Source organism: Petaurus breviceps, unplaced genomic scaffold, assembly GCF_028583685.1.
Source record: "Petaurus breviceps papuanus isolate PSGF00001 unplaced genomic scaffold, PetGlider_PUasm1.0 391, whole genome shotgun sequence".
Classification (NCBI taxonomy): domain Eukaryota; kingdom Metazoa; phylum Chordata; class Mammalia; order Diprotodontia; family Petauridae; genus Petaurus; species Petaurus breviceps.
Genome location: NW_027186310.1, coordinates 115,802 through 132,100, shown reverse-complemented (window position 1 = coordinate 132,100; position 16,299 = coordinate 115,802). Strand labels below are relative to the sequence as shown.

Sequence of the window (16,299 nt, the reverse complement as noted above, 5' to 3'; positions counted from 1 at the left end):
TAGAAAACCCCCTCGGGGGCTGCTCTCAGGGATGACCGGAACTTCATTCTACACAGACCACCGTGGACACCCACCCTGCCCGAAAGGATATTCACTCAGCCTGAGAGCAGCTCAAGTGAACAGCCCCCACTTGCTCCTTCTTATGTAAGATCAAGCACCCACAAACTGTCTCGCATGGCCCTGAGTGCCTGCGCTGCAGGGGTCTGTCCAGCTGCCCTGAGGATGACCTCAGAAAGGGTCAGAAGCCAAACCACAGCCATTGAGCATGGGAGGCTGCAAGTCACAAGCAGCATTTAGGCACATGTAATTCCTCTTTTCACCCACCCCCCACAAATCCCAGCTATCCCAATGCACTGAGCACAGCCCAGACGTCCCAATTCTGTGTGTGCTGAGCAAAAAGGTGGAAAAATCAAGACACGTGCAATGACAAATGAAGGACCTAGGAGTGCAACCTTGAACCCAAGCCTCAACACTTGACTTAATGGCTCCTGGGGAATATAACCATGCTCTTCTCTCTGAGAAACCAAGACAACACTGGATGATGGATAAAGAGCAAGGCAAAAAGGGGGGGGAGAGGAGAGAGTAACAGGCACGGGGGACTGGAACCCAAACTGACACTCACTCCAAGGGACAACTGGGGGGACAGAGCATGGGTTCAACATTGTAGATTCACTGGGACGAAACGAGGTGAATTTCACTTTTATAAAGAATCAAAATTGCAGCTGCTAAAATTATAACCTCGCTCTCCCACATCCACACAGGCACGGGCGGGCATGCGCGTACACACACACACACACACACACACACACACACACGCCACGACATGGAAGCACACTGTGCAAGCCCCCAAAGGCAGAAGCCATCCCGCTGATGCCATTTACCTGTGTCCAGGCGCTTTCCCGGGGACTCCTCATCGGCTTCGGAATCTCCGCAGGCGCTCCGGGACCTTTTCCTTGGCTGCAGAAGTGTCTCCAACCTTGGAAGGACTACAGACAAAAAGGTTTTGGTCCCTAGCTGTGGAGAAGTTGGCTGGGTCTCAGTGGTCTTGGCAGGCTTGGGGGGGCTTACACTTTTCGATTTGCAGAAGAGAACAGAGGTACGTCTGTTTACATCGGTGGATGAGTCAGCTACTGCAGAGACTGTCGAATCATTGAGATTACTGTCAGGTCTATGTTCTGGAGTGTGTCCATTTACCATTTCTTTCTGAATGGACGTGCTATGTAATTCATTACCAAATTTTACTCTTTTGAATAGTTTACTCTGCTCTGGATTGAGTTCTACTGGTTTGAGGGTTGGTGGCTCTGAATTAGTCTCCGAGTTTGAAGGAAGAGGTAATGCATCTGATGGTTCAAGTTTAGGGGGAGATTTATCTCCTGAAAAAATTATAAATAAAGGGTGATTTTTGAAAACTGATCATTAAAAAAATGTATTATAAAACTTATTATAAATGTGACGTCCACCAAAATATACTAAGTTCAGTTAAGGAAACAGCACACAATAGTTGATATACAGGCCTGTCTGCTCGCCACAAGCGGCAGAGCGACGCTGAAAGCCAGCGCTAAAGGTCCCGTCCACCTGCCATGTTGGCCTAGCAGCAGAGGGCTTAGCGGACCAAGCTGCAGGGCCAGACTTGTGTGTTGGGAAAATTACTGTCTGTCCAAAAATCAGCAAAGATCATTTCACCCACAAGGCTCATCTGACCACTGAGCTTACCTGAAGGGGAAGCCTTCACAAAACTAAAGGCAGCTTATGAAAGGTGCGTTTCCAGCCTCCTTGTGCCATGATACAGTGAGTGACCAATGGAAAGGGGACTCGGTTCAATTCCCTGGATCTCGCAAGAACTAACTCAGAGATCAGTTTCCCCAGAACCTGATCACCATTTACACAGGGGAGCCAGCAGCCTCGAGGTCACATGCGCCCTCTAGGTCTTCGGCTGCAGCCTTCTGACCAAGTCCAAGTCCCACAGAACAAATCCTTTTACGAAGGGCATTTGTTCTGTGAAGTCTGGATTCAGTCAAAGGGCTGTACCTGGCCAGTTCCCCAGGCCTTAGATTTCTGACAGGGGAACATCCGTACACTGTGGGAGTGAACACTTCCAGGGTCACAAGACCTTGGACAACTCCAGCTAGAGAGAGCACCATGCCTCCCTTGTTCACTTCAAACATCCCAAAATGATCCTTATGATTTAGCACAAACCAAAAAAGGTCCCCTGAATGTTTTCAAGGACCAAAAGCATTAGCCTTAAGCTGGAATGCTGGCTGTTTTCAGTCTCAGCCCCTTGGGTAATAGCAGGCTGCTGTAATACAAGGGGCCTCTGGGGGCCTCCCCCAGGAGCAGACTTGAGGGCAAAGCAAGAGTCAGGTCCAGGGAGCCAGTGCAACCCAGGTGGGGACCAGCCTCCCCAGTGTGCAGAGAGGAAGTGCAAGGAGGGTCACGGGTCAAAGACTGTGAGGGCCCTCAAGCCCTCTTACAATCTGAAAAAGGCTCCGGGGACTTGGTCACTTTCTAAGCGCTAGTCCCAGGAGGACGATGTCGCTCCACCCATGTAGTGTCAGAGGCTGAAGAAGAGGTCAGGCCCATACAGTTACGGTGCAAGCCCACCCAAAGCAGCATCACTTCCCGTGGAGACGCTGCTAACTGCATAACCCTAAAGGTCTGCTGAGATCATCCTCCTCCGACTGTGGAAGCAAACTGGGAAATTTCTACAATTCTTATCCCAATTTTTCTAAATTTCTCACAAAACTGGTTGGGCAACTTAAAATACCACCCACCCACCCTCTCAAGACACCATTTAGGGTGGGATTTATTTGGGAAAGGAAAAGAGGATTCTGATCATTATTCAAAACAGAAAAGTGTGGAAAAGGCAGGGCAGGCAATGAGCCTTTACACGGCAATTACTCTGTGCCAGACACAGCACATGACACTTTCATGCCAAGATTATCTCGTTGGATCCTGGGAGGCAGGTGCTGCTATCAGTTCCCATTTTACAGATGAGGAAACCGAGGCAGTCAGCCATCTGAAGCAGGGTCTGACCTCTGTGGTGCGCCACCTCAACGCCTCTGGCTCTGAGGCTGTCTGAGCTCGTGTTTGAATTTTAAAAGCACATTCTCAAGACATTCTTATTGCTGAGACACATTAAAAATCTGTTTAAGTTCTTACAGACTGGTTAAAACCAAGTCACTTTCCAATGGTAACCTTGAGAAAGAAAGGCTTTCTCCAAAAGCAAAGCAGAGAGCCTCCTCGAGTCACAAAAAAGGCCATGACGCCAAGCAGCCGGTTAAAGGGGACAGTGTTTCACAACTTCCTTTATGGGGCGCCTGGCTCTTTTCAGAGAATGGAGGCATTTTCTATCATCCTCATGAAAAACCAGGGAGAGCCTGGTTGTTAGAACTGTTGTTATAATGCCCCTGGGAAGACAAGTATTGGAAGAGTTTGCAAATACTGCCTGAATCACTTAAAAGAAATCAGGACTAACTAAAAAGAAGAGCCCTTCCCCACAGCCTTCCGCTGAGGGCTCGCACTGTCAGGCCAGACCCAGAGGCCAATAGCAAACATCCTCTCAGTCCTTGCAGGAAGGCCGGCATGAGGCTGCCCTACCGCCTCTGTATTCTATGGCAGAGCTAAGTGGGGGCTCCTGAAGAGGGGCTCTCCTCCAGTCAAGGGCAGTTACAAACTTCAGCACTTGTCTGTATTTATAATCACCTAATTATTCCCTTTTATCTTCAGGTCCCCTTTTTCCCTTTCCCACACCAACTAAGAAGCAAGAGAAACAAAAGCCGCTATGAGCGCGTGCAGATGTGCAAAGCCAGGTTAGGAGTGAAGCAAACCCAGGAGAGCAGCTTGTCAGCTGGAGCCTGCGGGGGATCCTGCTGCCCACAAGGGGGGCACCGCCACTGCATGCTGCCTGTCTAAGGGAAAAAGGTCAGGGGCTTCCTGGCTGACCAGATGCTCCCCAAAAGCAGACACGGCAGAAAATCCCTTCTCTTGGCGCTGAATTCTTCCCACACGTCAGTCCACATATCCTGGGAACCATCAACACAATGACTTTGAAAGTTCCAAGGGGCATAACAGACGTGTGCACAGAGCCAGCTTCCCTGCACCCACAGAACAAGATGTAAAAGCTTGCGAGTTTTACTACGAAGAAAAGCATCTCTAGAGACCAAACAAAGCCATCCCCCCCCCCCCAGCGCCTCCTGGGATCTTCCTTCTCCTCACAGGGTCTGAAGGTGAGTGACGCAGGGGGGGCCTGCCTGAGGCTGGAGGCACAGGCTCTTCAAAGGGGAAGGCTCAAGAAAACGCACCCCACTCTTTCAGGCTGTTCTCATGTCTCTCGGCTGTCAAAGAGCACTACACCGACACTGGAGCGTGTCCATGCTCTAGTGCACTGAATGAAAATAAACCGCCATTCAGTGGAGCCAACTTTCAGGGAAAGACCAAGGCTCTGGGGGAGGCAGGGACCCTGGGGCTCTGTCATTCTAAAGACTTTCTCTTACGCGTTTACAAATCCGATTCCAAGAAGGGGACCGAGGCTCAGAAGCCCTGCTGGGAGGTCGGAAAGGCCCACAAAAGGAGAGGGGAGGGAACAAGCTTTTATTAAGCACCTACTATGTGCCGGGCACTGGGCTAAGCTTTACGGTCACGACCTCATCTGATCCTCTCTACAACTCTGGGAGGGAGGTGCCATTATTATCCCCATTTTACAGGTGAGGAAACTGAGGCAGGCCAAGGTGAAGGGGCTTGCCCAGGGTCCTACCATCGGAGATTGTGAAGTCCTGCTTGAACTCAGGTCTTGGCACACGAGGCCGGAGCCAGCACTCCCCCAAGGCCTGAAGGAGGCCACGTGGAGCCGCCATGTGTTCAGGCTGAGCCAGACCCAACCCGCAGGGCTGTACTAAGCTCAGAGAAGAGCCCCCGAGATCAGCAGGCCGGGGGCCACGCTGTCTCAGAATCTGAGGGGCTTCCTTATGAGCCAGGCATGAGGCTGTCCAGAATCCATGCTAAGTGTCTTAGACCTGGAAGTCAACTACAGCACCACTTACTGATAGAATTACATTTACAAAGTAAATGAAGATTCTAGTCTTGAAAAATCTCTCTCCAACAAAAGCGGTTTTTTCTAAACCCTGCACCAGCGACTGCCCCTTTTACTGAACCTTAAAAGCAAGTTCCACCAAAGCGTCAAGTGTTTCCACGGGGTCTCCTACCTCTCCCACTAAATTCATACAGGGTTTTCTTCAGGAAAACATCATCCTATTAAGGAGCCGCTAACTTGTGTTCTCCCCTTTCCTGTGCATTCGGTGTGTCTCTGTCAATCCCTCCAGCGGGTACGAGAGACGAGAAAGCCCAGCATGACCCCCAGAGGCCCAGACCCAAGGGGGAGGCTGGGCTGCAGCCGGCCCTGAAGAGCTACTGCCCACACCGATGCAGGAGGAGTCACCACAAAGAGGAAAGGGTTAAAGCTGTAGCTCTCTCCGGCAGGCCAGTCAGTGTCTGGGGCCAGGCCCTAACAACTCGGCATTGCCACGAGTGATAGATGTGCAAGTGGCACACAGTAAGTGCTTAATAAATGCTGACTGATGGACTGGGGGGATGGGGACTGCAGGTGCACGGAGGGCTGGAGAAGACAATTTCTAAAAAGAGAATCTGTTTTTTCTGACAGCCAATGATTAACTGGTATAATTAAGAAATTCTCAGGCTCCAAATGAGCCTGAGTCGGGGACAAGGTCACCAGAAAGGCTCTAAGACCCGGGTCCTCTTCCAGGGAGCGCTCAGACAAACACAGCCCTGGGAATGCTGCGAGGACCCACAGGTGATGGCACCCAGCTCTGAGGTGTGTCTGAGGGGATCAGAAAGCCCAGGCATGACCAACAGCTCCCATGAACACTGGGCCCGGCCCTGCTCTTCCTCCAGCATCTCCTGAAAAATGCAGAGAAATTACTGCCCCTAGGCCTGCTGAAGCCATACTCCGAGGTCGCGGCAGGTACGCCAATGGCCATGGAGGAGGAATGGTGGGCCAGGGCTCTAATGCCCCCATGGGCCACCCACCTCCAACCTCCCTGAGGTGCAGCCAGTGCCATCTGGGCCCTAACTGGTTCTGATGTGCTTTTTCTCTTCTTGCGCCTTAAAAAACCCTTCCTTTCAGGGTCTGGGTTTTCCAGTTATCTCAATGAGGAGAGGAGGTGGAGGGAAGGAGTGTGTGGGCCTGGAAGAAAACAGAGATGAATTTGTAAAAGGTCTTTGTTGTAAGGGCAGGATCTCCAGGAGAAGGAGACATCTATGGGGCCATGAGGACCCCCGTGAAAATCGAGGTCTTAACAAAAGAGCCCATGGAACAAAAGGAATGTGGGCTCATGTGCTGACAAACGCCATCCCCGACATCAGCTGACAGCCCATCCCCACATGCTCTTTTACACCAAAAAGACCATTCGTCAAGGGCTGACCTTACAAGCAGCAAAACAAAGGCAAAAGACGAAACCAATAAAAGATCAGTGAGAGGAAGACCCAAGGGGAAGCAGAGCGAGACAACCGGCCTGGCCTCATCTGGTCAGGAAGGAAAGGGCGGCCAGGAGACAGGGTGAAAGGAGAAAAGCCACACTCAAGGACTCACGGGGAGGAGCCATCGGACAGAGCCCCGAGCGACCTGGAGCTGGGCCAGGCAAGCAGCAGGCTCGGCATTCTGGGAAGTGCCCACAGCATGGCCCCAGCTCCAGCTTCTCTTCAGGGAATAAATCCATCTCCCACTTCGCAATGCTAACACCTAGCCCGTTCCCCAAACGGGCGGCGGGGGAGCCAGAGGATGAGCGGGAACAGTGCGGCACAGGCTCCCTCTTTTGGGGAAGAGCCACGGGACAGCCAGACGAAAGGCACACAACTGCAATGGCTGGTCAGGGGCCTTGGCACAGGATTCCACAATTCTTCCCTTGACTTTCTTCCAAAAATGCCTTTTCCCTTCACACATGCAGACATACACTGTGTATACTACTGTAAATATACACGTGTGTTTACACATGTGTATGTGGGTGTACAGAAATGTATGTCAGTCTGTGTGTGTGTTCACACATGCAAAGATCCCGTGTGTGGCATGCATTGTGCGTCTGGGACATCTTAGAGCTTTGCACACACAGGGTGTTTCTATAGATATGCATGCACACACATCCCTTGTGCACACATGACATGCATGACCCCATATGGATGTGTGCTGCATGTGCACATTCACGTGTGTAGTTGTGGGTGCACATGTGCACGCCCACATACAAGCTGAAGAATGCAGAGCCCCCCCAGCTCCCCAGAAGGCCAGTAGCACACGGAGCACAGAGTGGCCGTTCTCCTTCCCACTAAGTGCCCCCTGCCCGTGGTCCAGCAGCCCCAGCCATCTCTGCCCTCACCCTCATGACTTTTACTACCCGGAGGCACCAGCCCTGCAGGGAAACTGAGGCTTCACCTGCCCCTCCTCTGGCGGCTCAGGGAGAAGCCGTTTCAGGACAGAAATCCCAGCTACGACACTACACATGACATGGCCCCTGCAGTGATTATGCCCGGCTTTGCCAGAGCCGATGCCAGTCTTTCCAATGAAGAGAATCGGGCCTACACAATCTTTCTGTGCCGCTCAATTCTCTTTGGATTTTTCTACAGTCTCTTGCCTAAGATAAGAAATTCTGAACAACTGGCAGTTCCCACATACACCCTGACACAAACATAAAAAACAGGAAAGGGAAGAAGGGAAAGCAAAGGGGAGGTCAGAAAAAGCCAGGCCTGGACGGGGACAAGGAAGGAAAAGCGTCTTCCAGGCACCTTCCCGCGTCCTCACTTCTGCCTCATTAAACGTTCACGGAACATTCTACCTGGGTTTTTAGGCTTCTTTGGCTCGCCTGTGAAGACGGTAACCAATCTCTGTTTTAATGAGTGGTTTATATGTATGTTTTGTGAACAAATCATTTTAAGAGACCCAATACAGCATATGCATAATCTTGATTTATAAAAGCAAAGATGTCTTGACAGGAAGCCCTCTAGTTCTGAGAATATCTGTGACAAAATGTCTCAATAATTCGTCATCAAGCTATGGGCCCCGTCTAGTCCTGTACACCCAGTGGACAGCAAGCCCCCACCAGCCAGCAGAAAGCCCAGGCCCGAGGCGCCCTCCTTACCTTCCTCTTCTGCTTCCTGTTCTAATGGCGCCCCTTCCTCTTCAAAGCTCCCAATACCTGACTCCAGTGGAGGGGGTTGGCTGCTGGGCTGGCTTAGCTTGTTTCGAATGACAGCAATTTCTTTTTTTAATAACTTTGCTCGTTTACTTCTTGACCCACTGGATTTCATTGAGCACGTCAGATCCAGTTTGTCCAATAATTCTTTTAGCTGTTCTTCCAAGGACATGTGCGCTCGGTTAGCAGGATTTAGCAACCGATCCACTGAAGTCAAAAACAGAGAGGTGAAGGCATTTTGTTAACAATCTGTGTGCATACAGTATTGTGAACAAACAGGAGAAAAGGCTGTTCCCAAATGTTCCTAAGCCAATGGAGCTCCAAGAAATCTCCTTCTGCTATTTCACACACACACACACACACACACACACACACACACACACACACGCATGCACGCGACAAAGGTCTGTCCTCTGAGAACAGCAATCACGATGTCCAATACTGCAGTGTCTGACACACAAGCCAAGGCAGATAAAATACAAGTGGTTTAAAAACCTAGCTCTCCTTTGCTTATTCTGTGACTTGGGAAGACGATCAGATAAAGATCCAGAATGTATTACAGGTCATGGGCAAAGCCCCAAGTGGAGCTGCTGGCACAGAGGTGTCCACACAGAAAACAAAGAGATTAACGGGTGCTGATCTGTAAATAAAGTGTGATAGATCACGATGTTAGCTAACATTCCAGGCCTAACCGTGTGACTCTCCAAGGCAGCTGACTGCCTCCCACACGTACCCCAAGAGCACAATCAGAAAATTCAAGCATACGGTTTGATCATACACTTGGGAACCACACTTCTAAACAACAAAAAGGGAACCACCATGATATGAAATCAATAAATTGGCCAAAAGTAGTTCTGTCATCATAGAATAAAAACAAAATAACGAATCCAAGGCCCACTCTGTGGCCATGGTGGCCGCACAGACTCGGGCCACCGAGGTGGATAAAAGGCACAGGCCACAGACAAAGCTACAGCATGAAACGCTTGTCATCTCAAGCTACAAAGAGGAGCCCCTTCACGTCGGTTTAACATGTCATCACACACGTGCACACACACACGCACACACAGCTTTTCCGACTTAACAAGAACACAGCACTACATTAATTCAACTGACAGTCCATTTTTGAGATTTTTTTTTATTCTATCCTCATGAAAAACATGTGGGGTTTAGAAATGTGTTCTGGAGGCTACAAAGCCATTTGGGGCCTTGTTTATCAAAAACCTGTGCACATGCCATCCTGTTTTCCGAGAGGCATGGGGAGAGATCACCTACGTCGCGCACAACGGCCTTCCCTGCTGCACGCCTCTTCCCCTTGGCCCAAATAAAGGCCTCTTCCAGGGACTAAGACCTAACCCAGGGAAGGCCAAGAGGCTTTCTTCAATAGGTTCCTCTGGACCTACAGGTCCATCGACCTGGCTGGTATCCTGAACGTGCCCGGTATCTTCTATTTGTTGCGGGGAAAAAAGTTTGCTGTTGATAAAATGAAGAAATCACAATCTAACCGTAGCTGGCTGAATACTGAGTAACTTGACAACACAGACCTGAGTGGCCAAGAAAAGATGCCAACCAAGTAGCAGTGAGCACCAGCAAGGTATGGGGGGAGGCTGCAAAGCAGGAAAGCGACCCTGGGTGCCAGGAGTTCCCTGCCCACAGGGCTGTGAAAAGACATCAGGAGCAGCCGAGCTTCAGATCCTAAACCTGACATGGGCTTTTACAGCGCTCCCTATCTGACAGGGAGGTCCTACCTCAAGAGCCTTCAATGGGGTCAAAGAATCCAGGCCTCCTTAGAGCTGAGCCCAGGGAGAGGGCACATCCCCTGCAGCTGGCAGGGCTGGGGTACAGTGTGCCTGGGTGAGTGGACAAGCTTCTGGAGCTCAGCCCAGTGGCTCAAGGTGACTGGGTCATTTTCAAAGCACCTGTTTCCAGGGTAAAGCCAAGTGACATTCTTTTCCATGTGGTACAACTCTCCCAACAATGGGGGACAGCTGGGATAGCCCCCAGCCCTCACCAGTGCAGAGCCTTCAACCAGTTGCCACCTTCCCCTCTGCCCACAGCACCTCCCACCTAACCCATGTCCTACCCAAAAGGTCGTGCTCACAAGGGCCGGACCAGGGCAGGTGCCATCTCTGGACCAGCATCTCCTTATTCCTGACGTGGCCTCAACTGTTTGGGGCAGTCACCTCCCCCCAAATCCCCAGATCTCTTTCTAACAACAGACTAAACGGCCCACCAGTCCCCAAACTCTTCGAGGGTAAGATGCCGCCTCCTGTTTGGTCCAGCCCAACATTCTATGCCCTGGGCTCTGACCACGGGGTCAGCACAACAGGCCAGGACCCAAGTCCCAAAGCCCCTCATGACCACACTCTTGACTGCTCCCAGCAGCCAAGGGCAGAGAGTCCACCAACTCAGACTCTTCCCTTTCTGAGAACCAGGACGTCGGCTTTCTTCCAGTCTCATAACCTGGCACCTTTCTCCCCTTTCCAGTCTTTCAAGATCACCCACAGTGACTCATCAATCACACCCACCAGGGCCCTGGGATATGACCCATCTGGCCCAGACTGGGCCTCAAAGGCAGCTGGTGACCTAGTACAGAGAATCCTGGGCCAGGAGGCAGGCAGACCTGAGCAAGCCATTTTGCCTCTGTCTGCCTCAGCTTCTACATCTGTGAAATGGGCCCAAGCACAGGCCCTCCCTCCTGGGGCTGCTGTGAAGCTCCAGCGAGACGGGCAGTGCCAAGCCCTGGGCCCAGCACAGAGCAGTGCTCACTCACAGCTGCTGTGGCTGTAACCACTCCATTTTTCACCATCTCAGTGCTGTGTCTGGCAGAGCCCTCTGAGCTGGTGCTGGGGCCCTGCTCCCACCCGGGGCCCCTCCCCTCACTGCTCTGCCATGACTGGTTACTTCCCGTGTCAAAGTTCCACGCCCAGGCTCTGAGTGCCCCTCTTCCTCTGCACACTAGAAATGTGCTCTCCCCAAAGCTAGGGAACATGCGAGGGTCTCCCCAAGGCTCAGAAAACCTGCTCCCAACCTCAAGTTCCCCTGCATTATTTCTATCCCGGGGAGCTAGAAACAGAGGCGGAAGGACCTGGATTCTCAATCTTCCTCTGCCACTAACTACTGTCGTGTCCCTGGGCAGGCTATTTTACTTTGATGGGACCCAGTTTCCTTAAATGTATAACAAGGCTGATGGTCTTAGGGAATCTGTCACTCTTTTGCCACGTCTGGCAGCCAGCTGGAAAGGTCTGCTATATGTCAGACTGAGCATGAGGCCTGGCTCTGCCCCGTCCTTCGCTGGCTCTTCCTGACCAGGTGCTCCATGGCACGGACTGCTGGCCACTGTGGTTTCTCCTCCCACACTGCTGCCCCTCCTGCTCCTCGATTTCCTCACCTTAGGGAAGATCCAAATTCCAGCCCTGAGTCCCCCTCACAAAGGAGGTCCCTACTGGGCCATCACTGCTGTGCGATCGCCCAGAGCTCTGGTCCTAGCTACCCACAGCCTAAGTCAGGACGTCCAAGGACGCCGGCTTTCTTGCTGATTCTTTTCCTGGATCTTTTGTTCCTGTACATTCGGGGGCTTTCTACGGTTCTTCTTCCACTACTGCCTCTCTGGCTTAGCAAACACCCGCAATGAGCACTCTCCCATCCATTCTTTGCCCCTTAGCTAAAGCCACACTTGACGGGGAATACCCACTCCAGCGGTCCCAGGTAGTTGCGGGGTCTGCTTCAAGGGCACCAAAAACCACAGCTTTACAAGGCAACCTGTTACATTCTGGGGGGACCGAACTCAAACCCTGCCTCTCTGAAACTTCCCCACACAGCCCCTTGCTGCGCGCCCAAGGCAGAGCCCACCAAGTCCTACCCAGTGAGCATTCACTCATTCCCTCCTGTTTCTTTCACCAATCTTCACACAGCATGCTTTCCACTCACCCAACCATCCAAAGCATCCTCCACTGAACCCATTTGTCAAAATCCTTTCTAAAGCGGAGACCCCAGGGATGGCCCACCCCAGAGGACAACAGGGCCATCCCTCCACCATTCAGGAACCAACACACGGATTATTAATGGGGCTTTAAAGTGGGGATCACAGCACCTGCTGCATCCACTACCGTCCCGGGGTCTTGCCAATCTAACCACTCTATCCAGTTCACAAGTTTGAAAGATATCGACTTCCGACACAACTTCTTACCATCTTCCCAAGAAAAGGGCCGAGGAGGCTCCAGCTGCGGCCGTTCAGGTAAGTGCATTCCAGTTTCATGATCGAAACCAACCCCTTCAGCGTCCCGCCGGGTCTGCCTCAGGACAAGCCCACCCTGGTCTCTCAGCCGTACGGCTGCTCTATAAAATATGGTATCCTTGGCGTTGTACTTCATACAATTATCTATAATGAGATGAAAATCTTCTTCAAACTCATTGAGGTCTCTGTAACCTTGAGCATCTAACCGTTTCCTCATTGTAGCAAAGTCCATGGGATGTTTAATGTGATCCAAATAATCTGGAACCTGAGATTTGAGATTAAAAAAAAAACAAAAACAAAAACAAAAAACAAAAAACAAAAAAACAAAGAAAATTATCTAAAACAAAAAACAAGAAAACAAGGCACAGTTTTTCTACTTAACAAAGAATATACATTTAAACCTCAAATTTGCCATGAAATCAAGCATAAGAAAATAAAACTTAATAGCTACCGTGTTTCCCCGATAATAAGACCTATCCCGAAAATAAGCCCTCCCCTTACTGTGTAAGATTCCTCTAAAATAAGCCCTCCCCCGAAAATAAGCCCTGTTGAGATTGCTACTGTAGTGAAGGTGATCCCCTGCGCTACACACTACATTACGGTACCCTCTGTATGCACCCCCCACCCGGTGAAACGCACGCCGCGCTCCGAGCTGCACCCAATCAGAGCTGCAGCAGTGAGCGCGTCATCCTGTTCTTTATTGAATTCATTATTGAATAAAGGTACATTTTTTTGTTCACATTTACCTGTTTATTAAAATTGCTGCCAATGTTCATTAAAATAAGCCCTCCCCTGAAAATAAGCCCTCTGGTGTTTTTCTGTCCAAAAAAATTAATAAGACAGTGTCTTATTATCGGGGAAACACGGTAAGTGTATCATCCAAGAGAAATAGAAATCAAAAAACAAGGATTTTTTTTAGGATATACATTAACTTAAGGAACAAATCACTCTCAAAAAAGCTTGAATATATATTGAAGATTTAAAAATAAGCCACTCAGATAACGAAAGGGCGGAAACACCTTGCAAGGAGAACAAAAATGCAAGCATACCATCTCCAGCACACACAAAAACACATCCTCATACTAGAAAATAAACAGGGAAATAACAGTTTGTGCTTCTGAACATTCTGCCAGAAAGAGCATCTGAATGAAATATAAAATGAAGACTGAAACTACGTAAACAGACAGACATATACTGAAATACGGAAGGCTGCGGGCGGGCGGGCGGGCACACACCTCTTTCAGATTCACCGGCTGGGCAAAGATGCGTGCAGGGTCTTTCTCTTGCAACTGGTCCAGGACTGACCGCAGCAGAACTGTGAATGGCGTCAACTGTAACTCCAAGGCAACCTGCTCCACCTTCACCTACACAGAGCAGAGGAGGGTCAAGCATGTAACTAGTGAGCCAGTCCCCGGCATCTTAAAACAGAGGGTCTGTAGCCAATGGCCAAGGAGTCTGTGCAGGGGGCTCCTCCCTCCGCCCCCCACTCCCAGCCACCCGTCAGGGAGGACAGGGAGCCACAGACGGAGGACACCCAACAAGGCAGCACGAGACTGCATTCTGGCTGCAGGTTTCGGCATCTCCAGGAAAACTCCCCTCACCTGTTCCCGCTTCAACTTTTCCCGTTTCCGGATCAGCTCCACCAGCAACCGTGCTCTCTCCAGGTCATGCCGCAGCCTTTGCCAATACTTTAATTTCTCTTTCAGAGCTTGGATTTCTTCATCATCTTCTCTCTAGAGGAGCAGATATAAAGCATCTGAACAACCCCCAAAGGCCCTAAAGAAGGCTCCTGCTCCACTGCCTGAGGCCCAAACAAGATGGTGCCGGTGGAATCTCGCAGCCTTGTTCCACTGCTCGGCACCTCTCGAGAGAACCTGCCCAGGTACTGTACAGTCTTGAACTCCACCTCTGGTGAACCAGTAAGCCCCGGCCAAGCCCCCAAGCCCAGCCAGGGCAGTGAGTGGACATGTGAGGTCACACACGATTACAGCTCCCAGCCCCCCTGGGGTCCAGGTCCTTCCTGCCCCAGCTCCTCTCTGCCTCCTGGCTGCCCAGACCAAGAGGACAATCCATGGGAGACGGGCAGGCAATGCCACTCTAGAAACCGGCACTGCTGTGTCACAGAAAGGCTTTTCCAAGTAGCTTCTGTCCCCGTTCCTCTCCTACTCTGGAGGCTGCATGGTCTACCCAAACCCATCCCATCGAGGGTTTTACATTCCAACTCTGCGGCTCACTTAATTCCCTGACAATCATTCCCATCCATTTCTTGCTTTGCTCCCCCTCCGCTCACACACACTCTCTCCCTTCCTGCCAAAGTCAATGTTAATACCTTTCAAACACCATCCCACCCCCACCTTCTAACACTTGTTCACCAAAAGCAAGTGCAGCTGAATTCAGCAGGCCCCCCAAGGGCAGGAGCTGACCCTGACAGCAGGTCTGGAAGCGTGGGCCCCACAGTGGCTCCAAACCAGCAGGGATGTTTACTTGCTGAGTGATCCCTGTGGAAATGGCAATCTCTTCTGGAGCCCCAAATGCCACCCCTTTCCCCCAAGGTCCTGAGCAAAGTGCTCTGTGCACCTCTGAGCACTACAGAAAGAGGAAACTCCAGGAGGTTTATTCATGACCAGGAAAGTCTATCAGGGACCTCATCTAAAAAACTCTAAGTATGAATTCAGCACACAAGGAAATGTGCAGGAAGTGAAACAAATACGCTAAGGCCCACGCACAGAGACAGAGAAAACACATTCTTAACTAAACGCGAGACTGAGGCAATTAGAAAAGAAAAGAGAAAATAGACAACTCTGACTGCTTGAAACTGAAAAACTTCTGCCCAGGCAACATGAATGCATCTGGCTAAGAAGGGAAGTGGCAGCACATTTCTCTGGCAAGAGTTAGCATCGAAGACATGTTATCAATTGATTATATATATATGTACACACACACACATGTCTATGTATATGACCAATAGTCACTCCAGTATGTGAACACACAATTCTCAAAAGAACTGCAAAAAATTCACAACCACATGAAGAATGCTCCGAATCCCTAAAAATAAGAGATACGCACATCAAAAATAACCTGAAATTTCACCACACACCCCGTAAACCAGCAAAAATCACCCAAGATGGCAACAGTCGGCATTGGAGACTTGCAGAAGGGCAGGCACACTGATACATCATTGGTAAAGCTGTCAAATCGTACAACCATTTTGAAAAGCAATTTGGAATTATGCAAATAAAGTGACCCATACCCTTCAACACAGGGACTCCAATACTGGGTTTATATCCCAAGGAAGGCATCAATAAACCCCAGAAACTCCAAAATATTTATAGTAGCATTTCTTTGGTGATAGCAAAAAACAGGAAACAAAAGAGCTGCCCCTTACCTGGGGAATGGCCAAACAAATCATAGCCCATGACTAAGGCACAGAATTGCACCATGAGAAATGCTGTGGGGGGTGGAGACAGAGAAGCCTAGACAGACCTACGTGAACTGATGCAGAAGGAGTGACGACAGCCATGTCAACGGCAGGAACAAACACACCAAGTCAGAAGTGAGCGTAGGCCAAGCAGAAGGCAGAGAGCTGCGCCCAGCCTGGGGGAGGGGGAGGCCCCCTGCGGGAGGGGCTGCTGCACAGGGCCCAGTTTTCTGGACTTTGGCAATGTATCTCTCGCTGGTGCTGACTTATTCTTCCTCTCCAAAATATAATGGCCACTGGGAGGGGGAGGGAGCTATAGATATGGGCTACCACAGTGACGTAAGAAACAGAAGACATTAATGAAAACATTTTTAAAAAAGAAAAATAAGAAAAGGGAAAGGAAGAAAGAAAATCAGAGTCAAAGAATCAGGACTTCAGAAGAGGCCACAAAA

The 16,299-nt window shown here is 50.3% G+C and overlaps 1 protein-coding gene across 7 annotated transcripts in view; it reads right to left on the bottom strand.

Annotated features, from left to right (window-relative positions):
- BRD1 (bromodomain containing 1) overlaps positions 1-16,299 on the bottom strand; it is a 64,970-nt gene that overhangs the window by 22,669 nt on the left and 26,002 nt on the right. For 4 of the 7 annotated variants that reach the window (XM_069100329.1, XM_069100326.1, XM_069100324.1 and 1 more), the window contains 5 exons: positions 14,031-14,162; positions 13,665-13,793; positions 12,382-12,694; positions 8,142-8,402; positions 882-1,373 (listed from right to left, as the gene is read on the bottom strand). In XM_069100329.1, the coding sequence (XP_068956430.1) occupies positions 882-1,373; positions 8,142-8,402; positions 12,382-12,694; positions 13,665-13,793; positions 14,031-14,162 (1,327 nt within the window). The remainder of the gene's footprint in view (positions 1-881; positions 1,374-8,141; positions 8,403-12,381; positions 12,695-13,664; positions 13,794-14,030; positions 14,163-16,299) is intronic. The other 3 variants (XM_069100327.1, XM_069100328.1, XM_069100325.1) reach the window with 2 other exon arrangements.